General features: G+C 37.3%; 2 protein-coding genes across 3 annotated transcripts in view; one reads left to right on the top strand and one right to left on the bottom strand.

Annotated features, from left to right (window-relative positions):
• The window catches only part of LOC111801433 (signal recognition particle 14 kDa protein-like), a 4,189-nt gene extending 1,880 nt beyond the window's left edge, over window positions 1–2,309 (top strand). Inside the window, exons 2-5 of one of the 2 annotated variants that reach the window (XM_023685432.1) lie at window positions 850–943; window positions 1,042–1,151; window positions 1,894–2,082; window positions 2,172–2,309. In XM_023685432.1, coding sequence (XP_023541200.1) covers window positions 850–943; window positions 1,042–1,151; window positions 1,894–2,043 — 354 coding nt within the window. In that variant the 3' untranslated portion in view covers window positions 2,044–2,082; window positions 2,172–2,309. Of the gene's footprint in view, window positions 1–849; window positions 944–1,041; window positions 1,152–1,893 lie in introns of both variants that reach the window. The other variant, XM_023685431.1, reaches the window with a different exon arrangement.
• Window positions 2,310–4,362: 2,053 nt separating this feature from the next.
• Window positions 4,363–7,746, bottom strand: LOC111802398. The gene is made up of 4 exons (XM_023686746.1): window positions 7,552–7,746; window positions 6,609–6,914; window positions 5,733–5,990; window positions 4,363–4,897 (listed from the first exon to the last, which is right to left on the bottom strand). Exons 2-4 carry the CDS (start codon window positions 6,867–6,869, stop codon window positions 4,526–4,528), a joined length of 891 nt encoding a protein of 296 aa, XP_023542514.1. The 5' UTR covers window positions 6,870–6,914; window positions 7,552–7,746; the 3' UTR covers window positions 4,363–4,525.
• Window positions 7,747–11,301: the final 3,555 nt, after the last annotated feature.

Genomic DNA, 11,301 nt, shown 5'->3' with positions numbered 1-11,301 from the left:
TCTTTTTTTTTTTTTTTTTTTTTGGGTTAAATCTCCCCTTTCAAGCGAGGAGACTACGAGAAAGAACTCATTATGAGAGCGCATGCAGTAAAGAAGGGTGCTAAATTAATCCCATTTCAATGGGATTATCTGAATCTGCCCCTTGTCTCATTGGCCTTCAGATTTTCTATGATTGGATTTTCTTTACTGAAAGCATCTGTTTCATCAACTACTGGAAAAGATGTCAGATTTCCAGCAGGACTTCACTTATGAGTTTCCTCCAAAGAGAGAACGTACTATTGGAATTGAGTTCAGTTGCCAAAAATTCACTGCACATGGGAAAGTTGTTGCCAACATCTTGCAGATTCTACTTAGAAGTCATGTGTACAGATCAGGATCATGGTGCTTCCTCACCAGTTCGGTATACAGACTTGTATAGCATTCAAATCTGAAATTACTATGGATTGATAGAATGGCTGTAGGTAACTCGGAAAATGACAAGCAACATCAGAGGGCTGGATAATTAGTTAAATGGAAAGCTGACGACCGTATACTGTCTGCTGAACAATAATAGAAAGACACAATTGCTATATCAACTTTAGTCCTTGTCTCAATGAATTTGGACAGTACTTACATTGACTTAGACAATACTTAAATTGAATTGATTTATGGGCATTTATCAGTCCAAATAATGAGATATACATAATTACCATTATTTGTTTCTGATACTTGGACGATACAAAATTACTTAACTTATGGAATTATTGATCTCAATTCTGAGATGTGCACTATTAGCATGAAATGTTTCATGAAGAGAAGAATAATTTGGTTTGATTATGATGTTGTTAAGTTCCCTTTCTTTTGTTTTAGGTTCTACTGCAGCTAGACCCTTTTCTCAATGAACTTACCAGCATGTTTGAGCGTAGTACCGAGAAGGGTTCAGTGTGGGTTACTCTAAAACGATGTATGCATATCAGGTTGTTGATTAGTTTAATGAATCTTTATGATAATCTTTAGGAATCTGATTAGTTTCAAACTATATTGTATCTCTTATTGTTGTAGCGTCACTGAAGTCCAAGGTGCAGAGAAATAAAATGACCACTGCTGGTCAACCTATTGAGTACAGGTGCCTCATCCGTGCAACTGATGGGAAGAAGACAATTTCAACTTCAGTAAGTATTGACTCATCTTGTAGGCTTTTTATTTATTTATTTTTCCTGAATTGAAATCTTTGCTTGGGTATTCAAAGTTTTTGTAGTAAATTCTAAATTTACTCTGGCTGAAAGCTGCTATCCATTGAATTGAAGGATGCTGTGTTTGGACATCGTTTCTTTTTTACTTTATTTATGCTTTACTCTAATTTTGTGTTATTACTCAATACAATCCTGGAGTGGGGCAATTATCAAAAAGATTCTTCTACTCAAGGACGGACACAGTTCACTTGTCAATGCCAATTAACATTTAGTCTATGCCTTTTTTTATGCAATGGCATATATTTTAAAGACACGATCAGTAATGAAGAAATAGTTTTAAAACTTGAATGTATATTCTGGCATTTAGGAAGGGAATAGACTTCATACTAATGCTCCCTCAATTTTTCTTTTACATTCAAGATCGATGTTTATGCCATCTTGCCTTAATACTGAAGATGTAATATACGAATTCGAGTCCCTTCACCCTCTCCCTTCTTTATGAATTAGTTCTTTTTGCTTGAATTTTATTTGTTTCATTCCTTTTGGTAAACAGAAGCATAACCTGTTTTCTTTTTTAAAAAAAAACATCATTCAGTATGTCGCCGTTTCACATTCTTCAAATCTTATTATCTTTATTATTGCTTAATTTTTATTCAACATCGTTTTATTTTAACTTTCTTGAATCTGAAGCATTTGTAACATTTTCTCTTGAACTGGCAAGGTTGGAGCAAAAGACCACCTGAGATTTCAAGCTTCCTATTCAACCATTCTTAAAGCCCACATGACTGCTCTTAAAAAGAGAGAGAGGAAGGACAGGAAGAAGGCACCAGAGGCAGAGAAGGATTCGAAGAAGAAACCCAGGAAAGTATGAGGGGAGGTTCTCTTGCTTTTGTAGGTTTCTCAAACTAGGGTAACTTCCTTTTCTTCGTTACGCTTTTGTTTTCACAATGACTTCGATCCTTTGACCTGATGAGTGTTATGCTTCCCCCTGATTTCTAGGAAAATGCAGAGGAAAGAAGGGGAGAGGTAGAATTTTTGGAATTTCAGGAATTGAAAAACACTTGATTCTGTCATTTGTTTAGCCTTTTCTTTTTCCTTAGAAAATATTTGAAATATACATGTGATTTTGCTGTGGAATTGTCTAGAAGTTGTGCATCTCTCGTCCTTGAAGTTATACTTTGCTTAGATAGTGTAATTGCGAGGTTGAAACGGTCTGTGATTCACTTGGGAACAACTCCCAGTTGTGTGGGAACCAGTTGTTATGATTCTCGACATGATATTGTCTACTTTGAGCATAAACTTTCATGGTTTTGCTTTTAGCTTCTCCAAAAGGCCTCATCCGAATGGAGATATGTTCCTTATTTATAAACCCATGATCAACCCCTTAATTAGCCAATGTGGGACTTCTCTTCCAACAATCCTCAACAATCGTTCTCTCGAACAAAGTATACCTTAGAGACCTCAAACAGCCTCCCCTTACTCGAGGCTCGACTCCTTCTTTAGAGCCCTCGAACAAAGTATATAATTTGTTCGACACTTGAGTCACTTTTGACTATACTTTTGACATTCGAGAATTCTATTGACATGTCTAAGTAAGGGTATGACTCTGATACTATGTTAGGAATCACGACTTTCCACAATGGTACGATATTGTCCACTCTGAAAATAAGCTCTCGTGGTTTTGCTTATGGTTTCCCCAAAAGGCCTAAATGCCTATTCCAATGAAGATGTATTCCTTATTTGTAAATCCATTTGCAAGCAGAAGTGGGACTCTTCAGCTACTGCCATACTTTCAATATACATTCAACATTCTTCTTAAATGATGAATTACTTTTTGGTAAATTCATTACTTTTTGGTACATTCATGGAGAACATAGAATTCCCAACCCTTGCTACAGAAGTTTTGTCAAGGTTTTGGGCTACTTAGAGGCGTAATATTCTTATGTTAACTACCCGAAAGATAAACGTGTTTGAATCATACCCGAACATTTCCTCCCCAGATATTTTGTAGGTTGAATTTAGTTTTACTACCAAAATATTTTATTTGTCTCATTCATGTAAGAATAATGACTGACTATATTTTTTTTCTTAACATGTAAGTGCTGAGTCCCATTCATATGAACAGGTTGAATAATTTTGAAGTGATTTTAAAATGGTCATTCAAAATTATTTTAAAACATAGCCTTTAATCATGAGATAAATACATGATTAGGCATAATTGAAGAATTTTTTTTTCTTTTTTTTTTTCTCTAACACAATTTTTTACACAAATAGTGCCAATATATTGGTTTATAGACTCTCCTAAAATATACATGAACGAGAAATTTTCTAAAAATATGATCTTTAAATAGCTTAATTAGGTATATTTTTTTGTTTATTCATTCAAAATCAACGAAAATAAACGTTAACAATTTTAAAATTACGTACAAACACCCCTAAGAAACTTAGAGTTCATTCAAATAGGAGAGATCAACGAGCCTCTATTCACACTTACACATCATATGCTTGTATGGATACCTGCTCAAAGGGTTTTTGTTGGTTTACGACACAACAAAAACTTTACAACATATTTACGACTATGTCATCCTTGACAACAATGATCATCAACGAGAACTTTTGAGGTGTGAAATTACCATGTTGCTCTTTTCATCTAATGAAACGTTTTAATTTCATCTAAGAATTGAAAAAGAAAGTCGGTTGAACTTAGATTTAATGCTTAGACGACGAACTTAAGATTGAAAATGGCCCAACGTCCGATGACATAAGAGGGTTTCTAAATGCCATGAATACCTAAAAACACGTTTAGAAGGAAGACGACCATAATCAAAGGCGAAAATAACAATGTAAAGCTAAGTATTTCAAAATAACAATACTACAAGTAAAATGTGACCCTAATCAACTCTAGTTAGAGACTTTTGCATTCATTCTCTTGCGATGTTTCACACTTTGAAACCGGATGCAAATACTAGTCAACAAATACACTCGACAATTTAGTATTTTACTGAATTCAACCATATCGGTTTACTTTTTTGGTTTCTTATCAACTTCGGCCAAAGTTTGAATCAAACCAAATCGAACCATTTACACCGTTATCACAGGTCTAACTCCACACATCTTTAAAATGATCGTCACGACTAAATTTCACGTTTTCTTACTAATCTACTTCCAAGCACCCAGAAACATTTCGAGATCAGATAACCAAGAACAGTTTAAAGAGTGGTGAAAAAGTGACCAAGCAGATCCATGTTCTGTTGTATATCATTACACCAAGAACCCATAACATATCTAATTTAGCATTTCAGAAAACAAAGTTGTAAGCAAAAACAAAAAGGTTGGTTTAAAAGCAAATGGAATCAGAATTGTTCATCATCAGAATTTGACTCCTCATATTCCTCATCGTCATATGATAATGATGATGATGATGACGACGACGATGGTGATGATGGTGATGATGCAGGACTCTCTAGCTGACCCTGAGATTCTAAATATTCCATTATGGCGTACCTGTACTTATCAGGATGATCCCACCATGTTGGGGTGTTCAGAATAGCTTTCTCCAGCCAATATTCATCAGGTTTCGGCTTCTTTCGAGTGCGTCTTTTGTAAAACTTTCCCCAACTGTACATTGCGCTCTTCAAGCGGGCACTCTGGTCTGCTCCGAAGAGGTATTTGATGTAATCCTTCACTAATAGAACCAGCTCTTGCCCTTCAATGATGTAAATGTACTGCCCAAACAAACATTCAAACAATAAAACATAAGTGAAGCTTTGTAACTTAACTTGTAAGTACACAACCCACAATTCAAATGTTCCTAAGATTTCCCCACAACTAAGATATTACTAATGTATCCAAACATGATTTTCCTCGAGAATATTTTCGCTTCATGAAGGGCCCCGAAGTCTAGCCTAGGCTTGATCCAAGCTCAACCCAAATCCAAGGTTTGAGCCATGAGCTTGCTATTTAAGGTTGAGTCTAGCCCATTCCGGGGCAAACAGTGCGTTAGGCCTATTGGACGTGGACTTGGACTGAGTTTGAACCTTCAATTTTTAGTGTCGAGCTGGCCGAATGATGAGGGTGAAGAATATAACCCTGCATCCACGGAAAGCTACAACACTCAAGCCAAGTCTAAAAAGGCCAATAGTTTGTTGTACAAAATCTTTTTCCTTTAAGAGCTATGGAAGAAGATATAGCAATTTCTCTAGCTTGACTAAGAAGAGAGGACANGTCTACTTGTTACAAAAGGCGAACATCCCTATTCCAAAACATACACATAAGTCCTCAGGCAGGCGGGGACGAAAAGAGTCTATTCCTTTACTAAAATATTCCGGAATGTATCATGGCCCTATCCATTCATCTTTTTATTAAAAAAGAGGAGTTCCGCCCGAGGCCGGGAGAACAAATAGGCGTGAGGAAGAGGGAGAGGGGGGGCTACGAGCCCTCTCCCGTTGCTGTTCCCGGATCACCCATCCAGCGGTTACTAATCTAGTATACGTATAGTATGCCTCCTTCGGTGAAGTTGTAGCTACACATCTAGAGCTTAGCTAAAAAAATGATCATTACCACTAAAACAAGGCCAATGGTCGCCAGAACTACATGCATTGTTTCTTCCAGAATTCCTAAAATGCTAGGACCCTCAGATTCACTGGAGCTATCCCCCCCACTGCTGCCACCGCCACCGCCACCACCTGGAGGTGTTCTTCCACCATCTCCACCATCATAGAAGTCTTTGTTTTCAATTTGCTGTCGCAATATATCTTCTACTGATCGTCCCTTCTTAAAATTTTCAACAACTTTGTCAAAAGCTTTCCATGGAGAAGCCTGCTAGAAACAAGGTACCATTACTATCTAGATTTGCAGATACCTCTTAAATAAATAGCAAATTATCAAACTCCAAAGTTGAGATTTACTCATTTGAAAAAAAGAAAAAAAGAAAAAAACACTCCAAATCCTCCATCCACAATGTTTAAGATGTTCTACCTTGCTTGCAAAACTAGCTGCAATTCTGACACTCGAGTTTTTTCTTCGATATCACAAAAATCAAGAGCATAAAATCAAAAGTATGATCAGAACTTACTGCAATAGCTGACGTTTTCAAAGTTAACGCATTGGTGAATACACTAAAACACTTGTCAGTAACAAAACATAAATTACAACATTAAGCTTTCCAGTCAGTTCTGTTTCGTTACCGACAAGTGTACTAATCCATCAACCATTGCTTCATGGAAGACAAAATGACACACAAGATTTGCAAGAAGCACATATTGTAGCACATATTGTACGATCTAGTTAGAGACAATTTTTGTTCCACTAGTTAGAGAAGAGAGCTAGGCAAAGTATTACCGGCAGAAAAAAGCATCAAAGAACAGAATTTACAAATAGTAAAAGAAAAAATTGAAAAATAGACAGCAATGACAACAAAGTAAGAGATGTTCTTACCCCATCACCACTGTCCTTTCCCTTGCTACCAAACAAGGAAGCAATTGGGGTATACCGATGTTTTAATCCAACCCTCCGATGATCATACTTCAATACTGGTAGGCCTTTCTTTAAATAAGATGCATTGGCACTTGGATTCACAAAAGCACTTCGTGTCTGACTAGCAAGGAACGATGGATACATCGACTTAGAAACAAGACATATTGATTTATTGGGACAGAGAGAATTCTGTGTCGCAGTTATCTGCATCATGCTACTCATCCTTTGATAAACACCTCAATTGATCATATGCCACACTCCAACACCCTGACATCAAAGCTCCAACATCATGTAAGAAGCATAAAAATCTCAATGTTTGTTCAATCATTATTCTACCCAATTCATATCTAAACCTTAATTACCCTTCTCTTCAATCCATCCACCATACAATTTCCTACACTGGCCGCGGAAACCTCTCAATATGAAATATAAAGCTTTATTCCAACAGATTTGTACTAATATTACACAAAAAGAACGACGAATTCTGAGTTATGCCCTCTTATCCTCTCCCATAAACATTCCAGCATACATTTTTCTACACAAGCCGCGTACATAAACTAAGCGCGCAAACCTCTCAATATGAAATCTACAGCCTTTTTCCAGCAAAATTGTACTTATATTACACAAAAAGAGGGATTAATTCTGGTTATGTCCTCTTATCCTCTCCCATAAGACATTCCAGCATAGATTTTCGTATACTAGCCGCGTACAGAAACTAAGCAGAGAAGGCGCGCGGCGCAAACCCCTCAATATGAAACCTAAAGCTTTTCTCCAACAGATGAACTTAAATAGTACACAGAAAGAGGGAAGAATTCAGAGTTATGCGCTCTTATCCTCTCCATGTTTCGTTCTCTCAATCACATCAATTGGTTCGTATTGAAAGGAGAGAAAGAAGGAAGTTTACCTAATGCTGCCGGCCAAAAGTCCCCAGTAGAATCCTTTGAGTGTTCATAGCGGGTTGGAAATGGAAGGAGTCTGAGGCGAAGAAACTATAGGATTTGGGAATTGAGAGACGGAGAGGGAGAGGGAGGTGGAGAGTGAAAGAGAAGGAAGCAGAAGCAGAAGCAGAAGCAGACGCAGCAATGGAGGATATGGCGGAGAGTCTCAGAAGCTGCCGCCTGCCGATGGATTGATTGAGAGAGAGGAGATGGGCTTTGCCTTTTGGTTATCTATCACGCCTAATTGGGCCACCAACCCACACCTCCCTCGGCTCGCTCGGCACGCGCCCAACACGTGACCTAACTCAGCTGCAGCTCAAAAAATGGCTCGACTTCGACTCGTGTGGCGGCTTGTTCGGCTTGGCTTTGCGGCACGCTTCAACTCAACTTGACAGCTCGGCTTCTCGACTTAGACTCAACTTAACAACTCGGCTTCTCCGACTCAACTTGACAGCTCGGAAATCCTACAAGATCCATTCGTTCTTTTTTCTCTAACAAATGGTCAGAACTTCATCTGGGTTCGAATTCTATTGAGAGGTTCACTATAGATTAGAAACTGTCGACTTAGACTCAACTTAACAGCTCGGCTTCTCCGACTCAACTTGAGCTCGGGAATCCTACAAGATCCATTCATTCTTTTTTTTTTTTTTTTCTGACAGATGGTCAGAACTTCATATAGGTTCGAATCCTATTGAGAGGTTCACTAGAGATCAGAAACTTTCGACTTAGACTCAACTTAACAGCTCGACTTCTCCGACTCAACTTGACAGCTCGGGAATCCTACAAGATCCATTCATTCTTTTGTTTTCTGATAGATGGTCAGAACTTCATATGCATTCGAATCCTATTAAGAGGTTCACTAGAGATTAGAAACTTTCGACTTAAACTCAACTTAACAGCTCGGCTTCTTTGACTCAACTTGACAGCTCGGAAATCCTACAAGATCCATTCGTTCTTTTTTCTCTGACAAATGGTCAGAACTTCATACGGGTTCGAATCCTATTAAGAGGTTCACTATAGATTAGAAACTGTCGACTTAAACTCAACTTAACAGCTCGGTTTCCTCGACTCAACCCCAACAATAAAGTGAATTACTGAGTATTTCATAGCCACGACTACCCTTATATTTTTCAAGTAAAGGTAAAACTCCCATGCGGATGACAGTGAACATTGCTGGAAAGGCCATCGAAGTTCGAATAGGGCATGATAGGGCAGTAGAAAGCATTCAATTTCAATCGGTAGTTCATAGGTATTTTAATACAATTGTTTTATATTTAAAACTAGGTTAGGTTTAATTTCTTATTTTGAATTAAGTACGTAAATCCATAGCTTTATTATAAAAGTATTTATTATGAACTTAAGCACACGTGATTAAAGAAAGCATGGAGTGACGTCACTAATTAGGTTAAGAAAATTAAGGACGTTACACTAAACCATTCTTCTATTTACATCTTTGTGACAGGAAACCTTCGGGTTCATCGTGCCGACATTTCAGGTTCACCACAGGAGGAAGTATCGTCGATCCTCCTCTACCGACGTTGAAAAAGACCATATTTTATTTTTTAAAAATGGCAGCTTGGTTTGAGTTGGACTAGCTTTTTGAACATCAAAATAGGCCACTAAAGTTGACGGACTCCTTTGGCTGCTCATTTGGTATATAATGTGTGCAAGTTTTAGGCATCTCTTTAGCCAATTCCTCCATCACCATAGCATTGGTTGCTATCCATGTTGAACAGATATGGTATGCTATTTAAACTTTATATGCTTCTCTCTCACTTCTCTCTCCTTTTGAATTTGATTCACATGCATACATATTCATTTTACGAGGAGCCTGTGTTCCTATGAACGAAACATTCTTTATAAGGAGGTAGAAAACTCTCCCTATCAGACGCGTTTTAAATTTTTTTGAGAGAAATCTCAAAGAGGACAATATCCAATAGCGATGCGTTTGGGCTTTTACTAATAGTATTAGAGTTAGACACCAGACAATGTGCTAGTGAGGAAGCTGAGCCCCGAAGGGGGTGGACACGAGGCAGTGTGCTAGTAAGGGCGCTGGACCCTAGACCCTGAAGGGAGGTGGATTGACATTGTTAGGATCGCACAACAACGCACACGCTCGATCTAGATGAACTCAAAGAACAGGATAGAGAAAATTGCAAGGAGAACTCTAGTTAAAAGGATTTTTTTTATTGATGACGGTATGTACAACAAAAAGTACCGAGAATAGAAAGTACATCTTAAAGTACGAGATATATATATATATATATAGTTCAATTTACTATATATAACTTTACCAGATTTAACCATCTACTATATATAGCTATTTACTATATATAACTTTTCTCGATTTAACAATCTACTATATATAGCTATTTACCATATATAGCTTTACCGGATATAGCTTTACCAAATATAGCTTTATCGGATATAACCGTTGACCAAGCTATAAATAAACATCAGGCTCCATAACCTAACAGACATCGATTGGAGAAGAGAACGAGTGCCAGCGAGGATGCTACGCCCCGAAGAAAAGTGGATTGTGAGATCTCACATCGGTTTGGGAGGAGAACGAAACATTTTTTTTTATAAGGGTGTGGAAACCTCTCCTTAAAAAACGCGTTTTAAAACCTTGAGTGGAAGCCTAAGAAAGAAATAGTTAGGAGAAGACAATATTTGCTAGTGATGGGTTTGGGGTGTTACATGAGATCTCTGCCCTCACTGTGGACAACTCTAGTTAGATGCTATATTTTACGACTAGCCCAATATAAATTTTGTTAAATTACAAATTTAGTTTCTAGGGTTTCTAGAAAGTTAGAATTTAGTTTTTACGATTTTCTATATATAATCTACTAAAACTCGACCTAATAAGCTATAACTTTCATCTTCTGTTATAGCATTTATTATAGTTAAAAAAATTCTATAAAATGTCCGGACTTTTAAAAATATGGGCGGTCACAATGTACGAAAAACGCTATAAAAAGTCTACGATAGCATTTTTTGTAAGCTATCGTATCCATTATTTCTTATAGTGTCCACTGAAAAGTCGTTGGAGTGAAGACTCATAAGGTTTTATCAAATTATAACGTCAAAAATTCTAATTTTTAAAACCATAAAGATTAAATTATGTGAGATCCCACGTCGGTTAAAAAGGGGAACTAATCATTCTTTATAACGGTGCGGAAACCTCTCCCTGACAACGTATTTTAAATCGTTGAGAGGAAGTCCGAAAGGGAAAGCCCAAAGTGGATAATATCTGCTAGCGGTGGGGTTGAGCTCTTACATCATGAAAGCCGGTACCGAAAATCGACAACATCGTATCATTATAAAGCTACATCGAGGTTTCTCGAATTGGTGCAGGTGGAAGAAAGGGAAATGAAATGGAATGTAAGGCATCTAAAGTACCAAGAAGAGTTGATGAAAGAAGAAGTAAGATTGGTAGTGGAGAAGTTAAATAAGCTTCAGCTATGTCTAGACAAGCTCTCTTTTACAAACATTGCCTACAAAACTACTTCATGCCTATCAGCTGGTGAGCTTGATAAGCAGGTAATTGACACTAAAATCTCTTCATTTCTTAGATTGAATTTGATATCTAATTCGCTCGATTTGCTATTCATTTGTTCTTAAACGTTTTCTTAAGAACGATGAAACCATTGTAGAGAAATGATGAAAAAAACAATCATAATTTTTAAAAATCAAATGGTTATTAAACGGACCAG

Source organism: Cucurbita pepo, chromosome LG09 (genome assembly GCF_002806865.2).
Source record: "Cucurbita pepo subsp. pepo cultivar mu-cu-16 chromosome LG09, ASM280686v2, whole genome shotgun sequence".
NCBI lineage: Eukaryota > Viridiplantae > Streptophyta > Magnoliopsida > Cucurbitales > Cucurbitaceae > Cucurbita > Cucurbita pepo.
Note: the sequence above shows the minus strand (reverse complement) of the source record. Positions and strands in the feature narration are given on the sequence as shown.

Bases quoted from the DNA above. Each gene is read 5' to 3' on its own strand.
- LOC111802398 (XM_023686746.1), bottom strand. From the start codon at position 6,869: ATGAGTAGCATGATGCAGATAACTGCGACACAGAATTCTCTCTGTCCC. The intron at 5,991-6,608 runs GTAAGAACATCT...TGTTTCTAGCAG, and splicing joins GAAAGGACAGTGGTGATGGG to GCTTCTCCATGGAAAGCTTT. The intron at 4,898-5,732 runs GTAATGATCATT...TTGTTTGGGCAG, and splicing joins CCATTGGCCTTGTTTTAGTG to TACATTTACATCATTGAAGG.